This window comes from Diorhabda sublineata, chromosome 3 (assembly GCF_026230105.1).
Source record: "Diorhabda sublineata isolate icDioSubl1.1 chromosome 3, icDioSubl1.1, whole genome shotgun sequence".
Lineage (NCBI taxonomy): Eukaryota > Metazoa > Arthropoda > Insecta > Coleoptera > Chrysomelidae > Diorhabda > Diorhabda sublineata.
The window spans coordinates 29,302,843-29,323,037 of NC_079476.1; the positions used below are offsets into that span (position 1 = coordinate 29,302,843).

General features: G+C 31.1%; 1 protein-coding gene across 5 annotated transcripts in view; it reads left to right on the forward strand.

The window, feature by feature from the left end:
* Positions 1-20,195, forward strand: part of LOC130441952 (glucose transporter type 1) — a 537,558-nt gene that overhangs the window by 379,861 nt on the left and 137,502 nt on the right. For 4 of the 5 annotated variants that reach the window (XM_056775875.1, XM_056775876.1, XM_056775877.1 and 1 more), the window contains exon 3: positions 19,578-19,834. In XM_056775875.1, coding sequence (XP_056631853.1) covers positions 19,578-19,834 — 257 coding nt within the window. Of the gene's footprint in view, positions 1-18,134; positions 18,439-19,577; positions 19,835-20,195 lie in introns of all 5 variants that reach the window. The other variant, XM_056775874.1, reaches the window with a different exon arrangement.

Consider the following 20,195-nt stretch of genomic DNA (forward strand, 5'->3'; position numbering starts at 1 on the left):
TCATGTTTTTCACGATTCAACCTATACAGCGCTGAATTGATGACCAGAGTGTTAAAGCTGTCTAGATAAAGTAAAGAGAAATTGCAGCGTCGATATGTGACCATGAATGAAACATGGATTTATTAACATAAACTTATATCAAAACAGAGTGGATTGGATTCAGCGAAATTCGATAAAATAAAAATAATATTAGTTATTGTACATCATTGGACCGATTGTCACAGGGAATCACTCAAAAATAGGTTGCATACGATGAGGAAAAAATTTCTTTCACCAATGCAATTTCCTTGACACAATTTGATATAAACGATAATTAAATGTATTGAATTGATCAGCGGTTAGACTCTGCACTCACCATATTCTCCTGATCTGGCCTCTAGCGACTAATGTCTGGTTTGAGTTTAGAGAATAGAAATATTAAAAAGTTAGCAAATCAAGATAGAAATTGAAACGGATTTTGAAAGCAAATAAAAATCGTCGTAACAAAATATACGGAAATGTTCGGGCAAAATAATGAAGATTTTTGCATACAGTAATCTCAGCAAAAGCATTCCGAAGGTGGCAACATAATAGGATAGATTCTGGGATAAACACAAAAAATTATCATTGTACATAATTTGACAGATTGGGAAGATAATAATAAAGAATTTTAAAAATGATTGTCAACATCCTCAGCGAATACTGGTTTTTTTCAGACTTGAAAAGAAATATTAACTAGATGAGGTAGTATTTTCGGAAACAAAAACCAGTTTCGACAAAAAATAAAAATCTTCTATAAAAACGGTATAGGGATCTTGGAGATTGAGAAATTGTATAACTCTTCTAATAGATGCTAGAAAAACTGTTTTTTATGACGGGAAAAACTTTGCATTTTTGCTGTTTTATGAAATCATTTTTTCCCGGGAAAACAATGAGTACTTTTTACTCGAATATTGTATAAACACTTGAGCAACGGTAGATTTTATTATATAATAAAGTTTCCTTTATATCAAAAGTAAAATTACAACAGTCGAATTTTCTTGTTTTGGAATTATATTTGTTTTTTATTTCTTTATTATTGGATAGTGAAATAGTTTTAATCATTGAATAATTAGATCACAAAACTGAAATAACAGCTATTTGATTACCTTAACAGTTTCTTTAGAAACGCAGGTCTAATTGTCGCTATAAGTGGTCTAATTGTGGCTATAAGTGATAGGCGTTTTGTCATGATATCATGAATAAGTTAACTGCCACTTAGCGCAGACGCATATCAAAGCTATTGATTTGAATATACATAAGTTTCAAAAGTATCTTTATTCGAATAAAAAACAACATTTTTATCTTAATGCAACCTAAATTTAAGTATTTTCATTTCTCTGGTGCCCCTCCTCAAAAAATCTGGGTCATAAAGCTAGTTTCCCCATTCATCCTTTGCTACTTTTCCTGCGCTGATTGTTCATAGTGCATAACTTGCATTTAAAAAAAAACGATTTCTCTCCAGATTTTGGCCCAGGTACTCCCGGAATTTTCTCTGGCCAGTGAATCTCATTTTTTTTAGGAATAGTGTTATCCTCCTATTCGGCATATTCATGTCTTCTATATATAATTATTATTTCTGCTTTTCCTTACCAAGTCTTTTCCTTCTATATTTTCCGATAAGCCTATTAAATCTTTGATCGAACTATCTCAGAAATCTAAAAGGGTGTACTTTCTGGAATCTGCTTCACAATGTTTTCTATACAAAAAATACATTCCACACTGATACATTCAAAAGATAAAAAAGTACTCTCTTATACCAGCGTATGGTTTTCCGTGGAGAAGAGTATGTTGATGTCATTTCATCACAGCGATTAACTCCTGACATATGCTCGTTTTAGGTCACGACTTCTTCTAGTTTTATCTGTTCTTTACCAAATCTGTTTTTGAATGTTACCAAACGGGGATGATTTCTAATTGTTATCATTAAAAGGTCTTTCTATTTCGAAACATATATCTGTCTTTTTCGTACCCAGTAACGTTCACCTTTTTTTTAATTTCAGCTGAACAAGTTGGTTGAGATTTTTTTTTCGATTAGCTCTGAGCGTTTCCGTGGTATGTGTCTTGAGGTTTAGGAGCTTTTCTGAGAAATCAACGCTGTTGTAATAGTTATCTATTAATAACTCGAGCCCTTTCATCAAATAAGGTCTCAACACTAAAGCATTTGTTTTAGTGGTATCAGTGTCTAAATTTGGGTACCACTATACATTTCCATATTGAGTACATAACCATCAGAAGTAGTAAGCTCAATAAACTTGATACCATATCTACTTTTTTTTTTCTTTTATATAGGCCCTCGTCTACCTCGAAAATGCAAAAGACTTTCGTCCAAAGATAATTCTTTACTGGGAGCATAAGTACCTTGAAACTGTAAAATTAGCATTTCAATAAAATTTTGAACTTTATCCCTACGTTTGCCATTTGAGGAGAGAAGCATAACTTTCTCATAATCTGCTCAAAACGCCTTGCGGATATAACTAATCTAAATATAGGATGAAAGTATATGGAATCAGAGTACAAAAAATAAACTCTCATATTTTTGTAGAGATCAGCCCTTGAAGCAGGTATCAACCCAAAAACCATTTCATCTCTTCTACTGAAATTGTTCGAAATGTTGCATTCCTACTGTAATTTGTTTTTGGCCTGTTATTTTTGACTAAAGCGCATGCGTAAATATTAGAGCATTCTACTATGTATTTCATAATATCAGGCAAAAAGAGCTTTTCTAAAGCATCCAAAGGTGTACAATCCTCAAGATCAATTTTCAAACGATTGTTTGTATCATCAAAATTTCAATCTGGAATTGGACTGACTGTTTCCTCCCATTTACTCCCTTCTTCGTCAGAGGGTTGCCGATGTGCTGGTGATATTGAATAGATATCAAGATTTATACCATTTTGCGTGTCACTTGGGTTATTTTCTTTGGATCAGATTCGTTCTTCTACAGATTCTGAGGATTATGGTCATAGTTTTCATCTGAACCATATTCACCATCGTCTTCAAATTCGTCTTCTTCTTCTCCCGACGGTATTTCTCGTGGTATTCGCACATTGGAGGGGATACAATCTATAAACGGGACACTAGATTTTACTAATTTGTTCCTTTTGTGGTAGTAGCGTCGGCTATAAACTACATGAAAATTTAAACGCCGCTCGGCGTAGTGTCCATAGTCTAGATAGGAATTTTGACGCCGTGATGCATACTGTTCCAGTTAACGGAACTCGATCAAACGCTGTACGGCGTCTACTATCCGTGAACGTGTTAATATCAAATTATCGTTTTACCCGTCACAGAAAAAAACGACACGACAATACAACCTCAAGCTAAAATCTAGTACATTTTCCCCTGTATACATTTATCAGAAAAATCATGGATGTAAGTTAGAGTTACACAAAATCTAAATATTACGACCCTGAGAGTAATGATAATTCTATATTAGCTATTTACTTAGTAGGAGGTATATGAAGATACAATTTGTATTTATTTCCTATACTAACAGTATCTCCAGTAGACCAGAAAATTTTTCTTAGATTATAAATTTAAGTTTCGATAGTTTTAAATTTAAGACATTTACGTTTGAATTTTCTATCCTTCTACACTTTTTTATGCAGCACTATTCCCTAATAACTTCTTTGCAGCTCAATTAGTCGCAAATGTCTCCATTCTTATATTAATTATATCTTCGTACAAATTACTTACACTAGATGGAAGATCTCTAATATCTATGAGGATTTCTTCTCATTAAATTTTCTCGTTAGTAGATATATGAAGTATTTCAAGTCAATGTCATCGAATTAGAGTCGAATGAAGAATTCTGAAAATTATTTGTAACTTATTATCATAAATAGTATAACAATAATCAGAATTAGACTAAACCATTACGGGCATATACATAATTGTACTATGTCGAATAGTCGACGTTTCTATTATATATCAAACAAATCTCCTTTCCTTGCCAAAGGTTATGATTTTATTACGTTTTTGTTAATACAAATTGTGTAGGTATATTTTGAGAGAGAAAAAGGCAATGATTTTCTCAAAATGTATATACGAATTTTCAGTTTTTTAATTTAATGTATTTTTTGTTTACTTATTTATCATTTTTTCTTCACGTTTTGTTGATAAAGCTTAATTCTAACTAGAATAGTGATCATTTCATAAACCATTCGTTCCATTGTTTGTTTGTTGTTCTTTGACCCACACTTATTATTACGTGATATGGTCAAAATATTTACTTCCAAAATAGTCTACCACAAGAGACCTAACAAGTTATATTCATAAACATTTTTACCATTAATTTTTTCACTACATTTGCAAACTTTTGATTTATGTAATTTGTTCTATGTCGAAGAAAATGAACAATAACATTATCCAAATTAACTAGTATAATTCTAAATTGATTATATTTGTTGGAAAAACAGATTTTTCATTTGATCACTAAGTTCAAACACATATATGTCACAATGACATTATTTTTGTTCTTTAAAAATTATAAATAATACTATACGTTTTCTACTTAATTTCACGATATCTATTTGTTATAAAATCTCTTGTGGTGGACAAAAAACCTTTTGTTAGTGCACAAAATTTAAAAAGAGCACGCTAACCCTGACAGGCTGTGTTTCCAAACTATAGGTGGAAGATTATTGTCGAAGACCGCTGCACTCAAGGTGACATTGACATTGTGTGTGAGGCCGCGTCAGACAGACAGATAAGAAGCTAAAGGAATATTTAAAAGGAGTGTTAAAGGATACCTAGGGAGGTGTCCACTGTAGTTTGGAACACAGCCATGGTATCCTTGCCTCCCAGGTACTAGTAGGAGCTGGCGAGTTTCTTTTGTCTGTGCTGTCTGCTGGCTGCCGCTTTATAGCTTATGCATGTTTCACTGGCCAGATGTATGCATGTTAATGTTGAATATTTGCATTGAGTATACTGGGTGTTCAAAACAATTCTATTAGATTCTCGAATAAGTATTACTTTTTCAGTAGATTGTTGATTAAAACATAAATGTAAATATATTATTAATTAAATATAACACAGTCAAATATGTTATTTATATCAAAATAACCTCACATATTTCATAGTAAATCAGACCAGAGATGGTTGACTAGCTTAGTATTAATTCAATTGACTACTATATTTATATACAAGGATGGACAAAATAGAGAAGCTCTGATAATCATATCAATATTGATAGTGTAAATTTAATAAAGATTTCAGAAAACATTAAAAAAATTTTCAAATACAGGGTATGATTTCTGAAATTATATGAGATTTCACAGAAAAAACGTGGGCTCATAAAAGGCATAATTTTGTAGGAACACAGACACAGATAGATTGTTTTTCTTCTTATATCTTTAGTCAACCCCATCCACGGTTTTCCCTTATTCAACCACAGCATGGTCCTTACAACATATTTATAATAAACGATACTTGCTGCCCGTAAAAAATGGAAATAGCAGCATAACTGTAGACAATAACTATATGCGATAATAACTGGAATTTATTATCTGTAGGGTGTTTTAAAAAAAAAGTACAACCTCTCTAGGATAAGTAGAAAATTGTCTTTATGATAGGTAGAACTTTAAAAAATATTTGCGATTTGCTTTGTAACAAATTATCGTAACACTATCAGTATTGAAGGTAAAGGGCGCTAAAAAATGTTTAGACATTGAACGAATCCAGATATTGCCTGGTATTAACCACCCCGTACAATCCTTTCAATCATGGTTTGGAAATTAAAATTAAAAATCGAAGGACCACCGGATCCCTCCGGAGCATAAAGTAATCGAAGCTAATAGTTATAAATCATAAATAAATAAAAAAAGCTCAAAAATTAAAGTTCAAGGATCACTTAACATAAAGGGGTTTGCAACGCTGCGTTTCTCAAGAAGTGCCGGCTATCACATATAATAATTTTAACAAAAAAAAATCACTGCTTGACTCAACAAACAGGAATTATCCCTTTCATTAATTTTAAGTTTAAACTATTTGAGATAACTAATATAAGCAATATATTGAGAACTAGCATAGCGTCAATGAACGCTGCTAGTTTCTCTTGCCCACCTCTGAAGAACTATTATCTATGCTACATCTAAACTACCAATTTTGGCGATATGTACCATACTCTATTGTTTAAGACTAAAATCTGGCGCATTTAAGCTGATTGCAAGGTCTTTGACCATACTCGTTCCGAAGATGCAACAGCTCGAAAAATTATAAATTTGATTTCTCTCATAATGTTGATGTTTTTTTTAAAACACATTGTTTATGATTTTGCCGAAACTACTGGTTACTAATTTAAGATTAAATTTATTGATCAACAATAGTAATATGTCGGTATAATATTGAGTTGTTAATTACACAAACAATTTTAAAAATTGAATTCAAATGAAGTATGAGAACATAAAGTCAAATTCAATTAAAGTGAATAAATTAAAGTATATCATATAGTATATATATATATATATATATATATATATATATATATATATATATATCACCTTTTAAATTTCCAAGTAGAATGTGACTAACTTTAAATAAGTGTTGGTAATGTGAATTGTGAATCTCACCGCACACAAGTAATTTGCATTATAGATGTTGAACCTACCTCCTTGCGGAAATGTCGCCTCTTCCATTAAAACATTACATTCTAAAAAATTTGGATTGAAAGTTGTTGGTTCTTGTAATATTTGACACAAATTTACTCAAACTTCACTCTTCTAGAAAACTTCTAGATTCTGTAAAACTCGTCATAGCTGCATAGTATAGCTACAATTAGGTTGACAAAATTTGATCTTACAAATAACATTCAAAAAACTAATTATTGTTAATTTGTCCTCGTAACTAACCATATATGACACTCATGTTATCTCAATTTCAATTATACACAGTATGAAGTTTTGCCGATAGTATTTTTGTGTTGTAGTATTTATTGATGTTTGAGTGGAAATTTTGATTAATAAATAATCCTTTTCCCCGGTATGTTCAATTCCACGAGTAATGGACCCTCAAATGCGTATGATGCCCATTATAAAGAAGTTATAGACGCGTTGCCTTACCTTTTCTCGACACGTAAAGTTCAGGTGGAATAGAGTTTTTATATCGTTTATCGAAACTTAAACAACTGTGAATGTGGCTTGGAAACCGTGCCTGTGGTATTATCAAAAAATTTCGTATCCATTCTTTAAATATTGATATGCTTTTTGCTGAGAGTTTCATACAGACATAACATGTAATTTACCTCTACAACCAATTCGTTTTAGTGGCAATAGCGCCTTGGTTGAGATTTCCACAGCGTCCATAAACTGCTGTATGAAACAGGCAAAGAAGAATATAATAGAAAAACCATTTTTATAAAAAAATAATCAATTATTAAATAAAAAGCTAATACCATTTGAGTTCGAACTCTTTTATCTTATTAAGATCGATAATAGTAGTAATTTCATTTGAGATTGACAAAGTTGTCAAGTTTTTTATGGTAAACACTCGAGTAGTTGAACTTCTGTAGGTTGTAGAGTTATGTGCCTTGGTAGCTGATTCCATACGCTTGCACTTCTCCAAAGAAAGGAGTCCCGATATATTCATGTTCTGGGCGTCTGCACGCGAACTCGGTGTTTGTGAGCCACGTCTACCAGTCGAGTAGGTGTTGCAAGTTTATCAGTCTAAATTAAGATATTACTGATCGCAGATAGATTTCTTCATCTTCTCAAAAAAACTCTGGATACAGTTCCTCTAAGTTATGATCTTTGAAACATTCAAAATAAAATTATTTGAATGCTAAAACTCTTTGTGAATTAACGAATAAGAAGGCTTTGCATTCTACCCCAAAGCCGCGCAGCCACTGTGCATTTAGAGAATTATCAATAAAACTGAGCATTATAAATATGAATAATAATAAAAAGGATAAGAATAATTACATGATATAATGAAGATTCATCTTTATGGTTCTTGAAGTATTCAAGAGCACGTTTGTTATTTAATGGATGGATGACAAAAATTTTACGTTGAGTACTTCACAAGTTTTGCAATACCTGAACGTTCAATAGATTAACAGTGAAACTAGTTATTGGTGTATGTACTAATGTAAACACGTTAAGTCTATAATAATATACTCCATAATTAATATAATACCCCACTTAAGTCAATAATTAGATATGGAATTTGATTCTGTAGATGAGAATACAATAAAGCGATAGTCAATGGGACATTGTTAACATTTAGAAATGTCCAATTAATTTCTCAATATACGAAGACTATTCAGAAAAAAAGGGAAGTTTTCAAAGGAAGTAGAGCAAATTGAAGTATTTATCATAAATCAAACACCTGTGATATCTTATTTCGATATATTACTCAGGTAATGGACATAAAAAATTTTCCTCTTTTCCCTATCAAAACCGTTTTTTTAAACCAACCAATTTTCTTAATACAATATTTCTTTCAAACTTATCACTATACGCAAGGTCTAATTGCTTAATTCTTTCCAATATTCGTACTGCTTGGTGATTGTCCAGCAGTTGCAGGGCTTCAGGTTTGTCACATACATGTGGACTGGCTTCATGCTTACCATCAAAAATATTTTTATTTCGTCTTCAACTCTTGAGATACCTGAATCTTGTTGGGTATACTTTGTATTGAAAAAATGAATGCTCTTTATATTAATGTCCTATGTGTATTCTCAAAGATGGATTCCATAGTATTCTATTGTATATTCAAATTTATTCATATACCTATAATTGTTGGCCTAATAACCAGTTATAATGACCATATTTTAATCCTACAAATCATTTTTTTTTACATTTAATCATGAAATTACATGTACAGATTTCTATTTGTTTCCTATTTTTCGCAATTTTGATTTGGTACTACAGTAGAATTTCTTCTATATCAGGAATATTACTGGTAAAGAGATGAATATAGAGAATGAGTTCTCATATACATTTGGTTTAATTTTGAGTATTGGTTATTTCCTTTTTAACTCTAAATAATATTGTTTTGGTCACATCTTTAGTTTTTGTGTCAAGTTCTAACAAGGACACTGTTTTCTCTCCTAGTGCACGTTCTATTATATCTAGAAGATGGTTAAAAATAGGTTCAAACATTAAATTATTCACAAAAATGATAGAGTGATTGTCAGTAAGGCGGAATAAGTTTTTTCTTGCGATTTATACCTTAATGGTAATTAGACGAGAGAGAACGCATGTAAATAATCGATGAATGCCCTACAGTGTTTCGACATCCTAAGTTTAATGTTGAGAAAGCTACTTGAACTCTGTTCTACAAAATCTGTGAATGAATCTAGTTAAAATTATTCCCAAAAGTTATATTTCAGTCGTTGTGACATATGAAGCAAGCTTAAGTCTTTTGTTGAATTTGCTCTTTCGAATAAGTTGTAACAGGATTTCCTCGGTTTTTACTGTGTTAATTGTTGGATATTTTACACTTTACTCACTGGTAAAATAATAATTTTTGATAGAAACACATAATAAAAGTACAAAGTGAACAATTTCGGTTGAAAAAAGCGAAATTAATGTATCATATTGCAGATCAGAAATTAGAAACCTCATCATTTCATTCATAATTACAAATTTTGGAGGGAAATACCATTTTTTTATCTGTATTATACAAAATCTTTATTTACTATATAATGCTCGAAATTTATATCGATTTGTTCCGCCCATGACCCATTTATAAATCAAAACCATTATAATCATTACGTCATATTGTAACCTGTCAAGTATCGAATAACGGTAGAAACTGGCAAGCCTGATTGTATTTCAGAAACCCGATTTAGAGTAAAATCTAAAGTATCACATTAGTAAAAAAATGTAAGTTTGCATACGATAAACAGTCGTATTTAGACAAAGGTGCATCCACACTCATATATGTTAAAAAATTCCATGATATCGTTTTGCAACATCAGTTTGTGGCTATTAGACAATCAGTTGAAAATAGTGGTCTCTCATACTATGTGGTACACAGTATATTTACGGCCCAACTGATCATGAAAAAATTGTACGCACTATTTTTACCACGAATGTTTACAGATGTACTCAAGCCAACTTGAGAAGAAATTTGCAGTTCTTTTGTAATACAGTATAGACACTACAAAAAAATCTTTACAATGGATGAGTCATGGATTCCAACACTATGAATTGAAACTAGAATGGATAGTTGAAAGTGGAAACATCGTGTTTCCCAAGAAATTGGAGATTTCGTTTACACAAGGCATCATTTTAGTATCCAAAATTACGTGTGGTGATAAAAGAAAGATAAGTAAGTCGCGCAAAGGTGTTCTCTTGCATCAGGTGATCTCACCTAGTCCCAGGTTAGCTGTGAGAATAGCCGTAGTATCTCAGACAGACTCCGAAATACCGCAGCCCTTATCACATACTCCAAATCTGCTCCCCACCTTTTATCGGTTTACTTAAACACTAGCTTGTTGAGCCGATTTCGGATAATGAAGTCATGTGTGTGGTAAATTAATGGTTTGCAGAGGCTGGAAAATCTTTTTTTGAGACACATTTGATATACTATGACATCGATTCGTTGATATTAATGGAGAGGACCAAGCAAATGGATGGAATCTCATCTGTATCCCGGATACAATCATTGTGGCACATAATCCCGAATCCATGTCCATGTAATCACTTGAAAACATATTAAAATAGATTAAGGAGAATAAAATTAAGTGTTAAGTCAGTATTAAAACAGATCAACCTAATCTGACTATTTGAGGATCGATATCAATAATTGGCATCAAATAACATATTTTTGTGCAATCATTGCTAGTTATAATTGCTTAAAATAAAATTAAATATCATAAAACCATATATATATATATATATATATATATATATATATATATATATATATATATATATATATATATAATTTATAGAAATATTATCCAATATTTCTGCAATTTTTTGACATAATTAAGTCAATTTCAATTTGTACAGTATTATTTTATCGGTAGAATAATGATCAGTCGATGAATATAACTTTGAGTAAGTTCGTTAGAAACAAATTAATCGTTAAAAAAAGAAAAAACTAATGTAATTATCCTAATTGTTCCGAACTGTTCGAAAGATGAATGGAGCGATGAAACTTCTCTGACAATCAACTTACTTTATTCGATTACAAAAAGAATCAACTCATTTATCAATTTTTTACAATCGTGTATTTTAACGAGTTGCATATGTAGAGGAATTCTTCTGAAATGAATATAATATCAACTATTAATTCCCATTTTGTTGCAGTTAATGGAGTTGCGTACAAAATTATCCGGATAAAGATATATTTTTTGATTAATTAACAAATAACGAAGGTAAACTTGGAAAAGTATATATATATATATATATATAGTTACATATAATTGATTAATTACATATATATATATATATATATATATATATATATATATATATATATATATATATATATATATATATAAATATATGCATATATAGAGTTCTTATTTTGCTATTAAACCATGTAATTAATCAATTATATGTAACTATATATAAATATTTACAACACAAATAAACATTTTTGTATTAGTTTAATAAATATCCGGCCAATCTTTACAAATACAAAAACTATCTAAATTAAAAAAATAGCTATTGAATAATATTGTTACTTTTTTCACATTTCCGAATTTATTTGAACTGTTTTTTGACGGTGAAATATATTCATACACACAGTCTTTCACTATTTGAATTTATTTAAACACTTACAGTAGCTTTAACTAACTTACATAGTAATTAACTACTTGTATAATTGAATAATCACTACTTCATAACTACTTTTCTAATTTATTCAAATTCATCAGTTAGTTTTCTATTTCGCTCCGTTCATTTTGACTTTTAATTATAAACTAACTCTCGTTGCTCGTATATATATCAAAAAGGAATTTTTAGAAATCTAGAAAGTAAACAAATAAATAAAAAGGATTTCCTAAAAATCATATAGAAAAAAATGTAAGCAAATCGTCGCTGTGATAAAAACAAACATCACCTGAATTCCGCTTTTGCCAAATTTTAGACTTCCATTTTAACCGAAAAGGACCGGCTTCACGGTCTACGTCATGGACCATGTTGTAACAGTATTATAACTTATTATTATTATAGCCATCCCATCCGCATCACACACAGCATTGTTTCAATAAGTTGTGTGATTCATTCTTGAGAATTATTTTGCCATTTTTCTAGACTTTCTCCCATAACGTAGCTTTATTGGTAGTTTTTAACTCGTACTCTTACTTTTAACCCCTGCCATAAATATTTTATCCGAGGGAGGTCTGGAGATTGACGCGGCCACTAAAACCTAAAATTTAGTTTTTTGGCTAAAAGCCTGCTAAAGAAGCTTCAATTGGATTGAAAAATCCATAATTTTGGCACTTTCAGCAAGCATCATTAGTAAAGTCTATGGTACCTGAATTTGGGTCGACGCCTTTCCATGAAAATGTACACTCCGCCGATTTTAACAGTTGATGCTCGATAACCAGAATCGTATCTTGTACGTTTAATGGCATATTTGGGGGGGGGGGGGGTAACTAGTCTACTCTCACAGATACCGGGTTTCTTCATACTCACACGCCCCACTTAATTAAGTTCCCCTGTGACAGTGCTATTATAATAACAAATAATTGTTTAGTTAATGGTTTAATAACAGAATAAAAATGGTTTTCAATGAAACATATTCACCCTCATCATTTAGTTAATAATTAAGAAATATATCTTTGTCCGGATATTTTTGCAAGGAACTGTATATGCAAATTGTAATTGCTATACATAAATTTTCACATAATTAGTTTAGTTTTTTAAATGAAATTCAAAATTTATTTTGTGTATTTCACGTTTTGCGAGAATTGGCACATTTTGGTAGATTGGATTTGTTAAATTATTGGAATTGTTGCACAAATTTTCATAATTTTGGCATGATGGCACATTGAGACGTGATTATTTTGTCGAATATTTTTCTTAATAGTTCTATATATGTTTGATTGTTTTTTAATAATACGAATATTTCAAAAAGACATTGTCTATTGATTTTTCAATAAAAACTTCTTTTTAATTTTAAATTTTAAAACGCTTAATTAAAAGAACAATGGCGTAAATACTGAAGATACAATTTCACATAAGAATGAAAAAGAGGAAATTGAAATAATTACAGAGAAAATGCTGGAAAAAAATGATATTAATAAATATCAATGGTCAGTCTAATTACGTCATTGGTCGACTAAAAAATACGATTTCTTGTATATTGATAACATGATTATTTTTATGCTTCTAAATGTTCGTGATTTTAAGTCTCTTCTTTTTTAAAATTAGTTTTTTCTTAATGATTTTTGAAAAATAAAAATTGACGTTTCTATTTCTATTTAAGTCTTTATCAAAATATATTTTTACCAATCATTACAGCAGAAGCAAGAGAGGCAAAACGACTTAACTCAACTTAACGACTCATTGGTTCCAAAAATGCTGGAAATTATATCTTTCCTTACCAGCGATATGATAATATTGAATTAATATTTTTCTTCGTAATGTATAATAAAATTTCGAAGTATGTCTAATAATTTTGATTGACCTTTTTGTTGATAATGGCTCGTAACTGCAATGAGACTTGCTTAATCCGCTGACCGGTTTCGATGTTATTGCATCTCATTAGAACGGTCAAATACATTCACGTTTGGAGTCTTTTGTCCCAACTGAAGACAACACCAATCAGCTCAGCTAGTTAGTGTCATCCTGATTCTCATTTGTGAACAACCTGTCAAGTATAACGAGCCGCAGGATAAATAATTTTTGGTGTTAGAACTAATTTAGCTTACACTAGATAACAATAAACGTTAATCGAACGAAATCTGTTAAAAAGGCTATTACACTTTTAGTTTAGAAGTGCTATTGTATAAATTTAAACCTGGATATTCGCAACCAGAATAAATATTTAGTGCCACATATCTGTTGTATCTCTTATCACAAAAATTTGACCGGTCGGTTAAATGGACAATATTCAGCAATGCCTTTTGGTAAACCAGTGATATAGCGTAAATCAACCAATAACATTAGCGACTATTATTTTTGCTTGACCACTATCAACGGCTTCCCAAGGAAATCGAAGTATACGGTAAAATAGGCGGAGGTGTGATCTGTAACAGGAACAATCTCTTATTCGGAAGAAGTTCCTGTGCCTTTTCCAGTTTATGGTGTTGAAGCAATTCTAAAAACTAATAAATTGAAACAAAATTCAGGTACAGTTCCTGTGAGTCTTCAAGTGAGGCATTTGATTGACCAATTGGAGCTTAATGATCTCATAAAAGGTTTGAGTTTGACCAAAGAAAAATCCACTGAAACAGTGGAATCTACGTAAGACGGGAATTAAAGTTACCATGTACCGTAAACGTTAGAGATCATATGTTAATTTGTTTTCTAGAGAAAACTACTTAGTGTAATGACAGGGTTTCATGATAAAACTAGATTCTGAACATAAGTCAATGGAATTGAGACAATTCATTGATTCATCAAATTCAAGTTTGAGATGGAGCTCATTTAAAAGAAACATACGACATTATTGAACTAGTGCTAGAAAAGCAAAAACCGATAGTTAATCTGTGCAAATTTGAAAGCTAAGACTACAATCTGGCTGCAGGTGATACTGTAGCTATTTATGCGAGTGGAACTTCCGAGATAGAAATGAACATTATATAAGTGGTCGCCAAGAACTGTATACGTTCCTGGACAAAAAAGGGATAAAATGAATATTTAGTTAACCTCGAAAAGATAATATTACCACCTTTACATATCACACCTTAAATGTAAAAGAAGGAGAATCCTGGATGGGGTTTGTCAAAGTTACTGAAAACTAAATAATTATCGAAATACTCGTATAACTAAACCAAAAACAGATATGAAGCAAAATAAATATATAAAATATTTTATAGCAGATAAACAGATACTAAAACTATTATTATGGCATCTCTTGACTATGATAATAAAATGATGATATTATTAAATGCTGAAGTCGTATCAAAAATAAAATAATAACCCCATTAGATCTTGAGAAAAGAGATAAAGCCGACTGTTCCAACTATAGAGGAATATCTTTATTAGACACCGCAGACAAAATCATGAATACTATAATCAATTAAAGAATTAAGGAAATGGCTAACAAAAAAATGTGTGAATATCAATGTGAGTTCATAGAATCACGTGACACAAATGATCAATTATTTACAGTACGGCAAATCATGAAAACATGCTACGAATATGATAATCATCCTAATATATTAGATTTTAAAAAGGAAAAACCCACTAAATCGATCAGATGGCCATGGTCATAATGCAAAAATCTCATGATAAAGTTAAAAGAGGTGGCAAATTAAGTGATCTTTTTATTATTAAAATGAGATAGTCTTTCAAATACACTCTTAATACTACACAAAGCCATCAATAAAATAAAGCAGAAACCCAGATTCATGCTCATGCAGATGATATTGCAATAATAGCAAGAAATAAAAAGACTGAGAGAACTTTTATGTGTAGACGTAAAATATTAAGAGCTCTACTTAGTTATTAATAAATCTAAAACTATATTTATGAAGATATCGGCATCATAAGTGTGGAATAGTTAATATTTAATAATAGGTGTAAATAGCTTTAAATATCTTGAAAAAAATATGAACAACCAAGCCAAACCAACTTTCTCTACAAGAAATAATTAAAAGTGCTAATGGAACTTATATTGCGGACCCAAAGCATAACAAGGTGATAATAATGATCAATTTTTCAATATTTACGAATTCACTGAAAACGTTCACTATTAATGGCTGCCAAACAAATACTGAACAACGTGGCATCTTCTGGATACATATTTTGTATTGATTATGTACTTTCTAATACAGTGGTATTTTTCAAGCAACTACCTCAGGTCAGGCCAGGTACTGGGACCATCCTCGTAAATATATGATAATTGGGAATAAAGAGTTTTTCGTATAATTTAATCATATTTCATTGAGATATTCATATGGTATGTGATGATATATTGATGGTAAGTATCAGATTGAAACCGAAATTACCTAAAAATGATAAAATGTTTTATGTGAGTTCATAAAATACGCCTCTGTTTATTCGCCATTCTATTTAGTGTCAATGTAACATTAAGTTAAACGTGAACAACTCAATTTAAATTATTAATATGAAATTCAACATATTGTTGAGCAGAGTTAATACAAAAGAAAAGTGCAGAAATGCAGAAGAACCGATGTTACAAGTACCAATTATCAGTAGTTAAGTATTTGTTCTAAGTGGGTAAACATAACAAAAAATTGGGATGAGGATATGATATAAACCACTTTAAACTGAATGAAGTTCTTTTTTTATACATAACCAACGAGGAATTACTACTAACACCACACCATATTTACACTCATAGCGGTATGTCTAGTAATGTTTATAGTGTATGTGCTCGGATTGTCAATTACTAATCTTAACACCATGCATTGGCTGTCTTCATCGATAGTAACAGTCATCGTTTTTGCTTCGGTTATGATTGCAAACGATTACTTATTTAGGAGAAGTTTATTCCATTTTTTAAAATGTCACCACAAAGTATTATGGTTGAAATAAATACGAAGAAAATTGATATCATTGAAATTAGGTACATGAAATCTTAAATTTACTTAATTTCAATCTAGAAAACAAACATGTGATCAAATATGGGATAGCAATGGGCGTGGTTCAATACTTTGGGGAAACACAACGTGAAGTAAAAAAAATTAAGATCTCATTTTGCTATCAATCTGGGTAAGCAAATTTAAGGATAATAATAAAAAAAGTCAACTTATCCTACTGTTAGGTACTTGGCCTCCCCGAAAAATTCTATTTTACAGGAATATTAATCAATTTCTTTACTTTTTTGAGAAAAATTCATCCATACCTAATTAATTAGAATTTGTAGTCTAGTAACATTATGAGGACAGTTAACATATTTTCACCCATTGTACTTCAAAGAAAAGCTTTTCTTCGTTTTAAATCTCACATGCCAGAGTTCGTCGATTCTGAAGATTCGTTGCTTTCAATTCAAAAACTCGGAAAGCAGTGAAGACTATCACTTACAACCATACAATTCGTTAGTTACTTCTTAAGTCTGTTCCAAAATTACGTTTATTTTCGTAATTGGCTTAGGATGTCCAAAGATACCAATTTTTTCTCCTAAAAAAGTCAATCATTTCATCAAGATTCCTGTTTTAACAATGATTGTATTATTCGGGAGTTACAAGTGCACATGGACCATTATAAACTTCGAATATCGCTCTAGACTAGTGTAACTAATCAGATCTAATATTCCTATGTGTGGTTAAATCACAACTGACGTCGGGAAAAGCGAACGGCTGGATTTCTGGTTTTTCGTATAAAATAATTATTAAAATAGATATATGAAATAATTAGTTTTTTTCCTAGAGGAGATCTTTGATTTGGAGGTTCACGTGGACGTGTCACTTATTGCCGCTTATTTTAGACCGTTTCTTTAAGAAACTAATTAGAAAAAAACAATTGTCTATTTAACTACGATGAATATGTATAATTTTTTTCTTCCAAAGGATTTTAAGAATAACATTCTACTCTAAAAATTCATTTAGATCTTTAATAGAATCATGTTTATCGGAAAAAATATTTTTGGGCATTACTGTTACGATAAATTCTCAAATTAAAATCATGTTGATGAACTAGAAAAATTATTGTTGACGTATTTTCTTTTAAAATTCAATCTGATTTTATTTGCTGTTAGAAATTTTGATCTAATAACTGATGCTATTCACAAAATTCTTCATGATCTAAATACTTAATAGATTATTGAAACATCAATAATCTCATGTTTATTTGTGAATTGCTTTATATACTCAAATACCTTCCGTATTTGAATGGTATTTCTTGTACAATTACAACAATATAATTGCAATGAACTATACGTCAATTGTCAAACACAATAAACATAAATCTTGCATGACTTTTGCATGTCTTAGTGTTTATATATACACAAAAAAGTAGCATAATTCGTGTTTAAATACCTCTATATTAACTCAATACTTCTCCCACATGCTTGTCCGTCTTCAGTCTGCAAAAGCAGGTGAGCGTGATGAGTATGAACCTCAGCGCGAAGTTGGACGAGTTGCAACGGGGCGATCGCCATCTAGAGACGACCGTTGCACTGTGCGAGATTCGCACGCAACTGCAAGAGTTGACAAAATCAGTGGAAAGTTGTCAGTCGGAAGTTTCTGAAGTGAAGAGGGATATGGTGGCGATTAAACATGAACTGGATACGGTTCAGCAGGTGAAGGAAGAAATCGAAGAGTTGCGGGAGTATGTGGATCGCTTGGAAGAGCATACGCACCGACGAAAATTGCGTCTTCTTGAGCAGGTCTGTTCATTATAAGGTTCTTACTAGTATAACCTATAAATGGATGTTGTAATAATACATCGAATGTTGTCCTCAGTTGATGTGTTATATTATTAAACCTGTAATTATTTACAAGCATAAGGTAAGCATAGTAACACTTGTGATATTTATCTATACAATCTATAAAATGTTTCCAAAATCTAACGAAGATCAACATAAAACATTTCTGTGTTGCAAAGTTGTTGATAATTCGCAGATGTCTAAATAAAACTCCTTCAGATATAGAGAGTATTAAATGATTCGATATTGTTCTGGAACATCTAGGAGACTAAAAAGGAGTTTCTATAAATACTGGAATGATTCTTAAGCTATATATTTTCACCCAATTCCTAGCAACTTTCAAAGAACTTGGACCCATTCTCTTTACATTCTGAAAAGCTTTAAACAACTTGCAAAGGGCTCGTTCGCACTTTATAGCTTCGATAACCAGAAGTAATCCCCTGGTAACTTGTTGTTTTCCATGTCACTAATTTAAATTTTTATTTTATCTATAGAAACATTTGCCGTATCTTTGAGCCCTAATTATGAATCATTGGAATTGGTTCTACCATTGGCATAATTGTTTTCATTCAGTGTAATAATACCATAACTCTCGCACTATGTATGGGATTTCGTGTATGCTTAATGGACAGACTACAAGAACGATATTATTAATGAAAATAATAATGATATTCTTGTCAACAATGGCATAATGTATCTCGAAAAGTATCGGCTTCAATTCTGGTTTCGTTAAAGGAGCTGGCAACTTCTTATCCATAGCAAATGTCGGAAGATTGTCAGTTTTACACATGAGACACTTTGCATCAATCTATCAATCTGCCGTGATTGGCAATCTTCAATTAAGAAGTAAATTAGTGAAGGAAATCAAACTAGACTCAATAAAGTTTCATATTCTATGTGGAAATTGTTGCGGTTTTCTATTAACTTATAAGTTTTAGTGTATAAAATAAGTGAATGTACTTAACTCTATAGCAAAAAGTAATAATATGGAAAGTGTCTCTCATTTTTCAATCAATCGTTGATCGCCAGTCAATTTTTATTCGTACTTGTATTCACTGCTTAGTTTTATTCACTCCATGTAATTATTTTCCTATTTGCAGGGTCTAACACTATTCTTAACCTATGCTATTATGGCAGCAGTGTTAGGTATGTTTCAATTTGGTTACAATACGGGAGTGATCAATGCACCTCAGAAGAACATCGAAAATTTCATGAAGACCCTCTACAAGGAACGTTACGAGTCGGATTTGGGAAACGAGAGAGCAGAAATGCTATATTCGATCGCTGTATCAATATTTGCCATTGGTGGTATGTTAGGTGGCTTTGGCGGTGGTATGGTTGCAAATAAATTTGGAAGGTAAGAATTTCTTTATAAAATTTGTGAAATCGAGTGCAATGAAATAACATGACTCAACAAAATTAAAGAAACCACTCGTAAATTATTTTCAAATGGTAATTGAATACTTTCAACTAATAAAATAATCAGAAAAGTTTTTCTGTTGCCTGTTTTTTTTTAAATATAGATGCGAATGATCGATAATGCTCAAAATATGACATTGTAACTTTTAGTTGGTTTCTGCCTCTTATGATAAAGCTATCAATCACATAATTGATTGATAAATAAATTTGCAACCGCTCCAAACTTCCTATTCTAATACAAGAATCATTTACTATCGCGCATCAATTCACTGTCAGTTTCAGACATTGAACGATCCTAA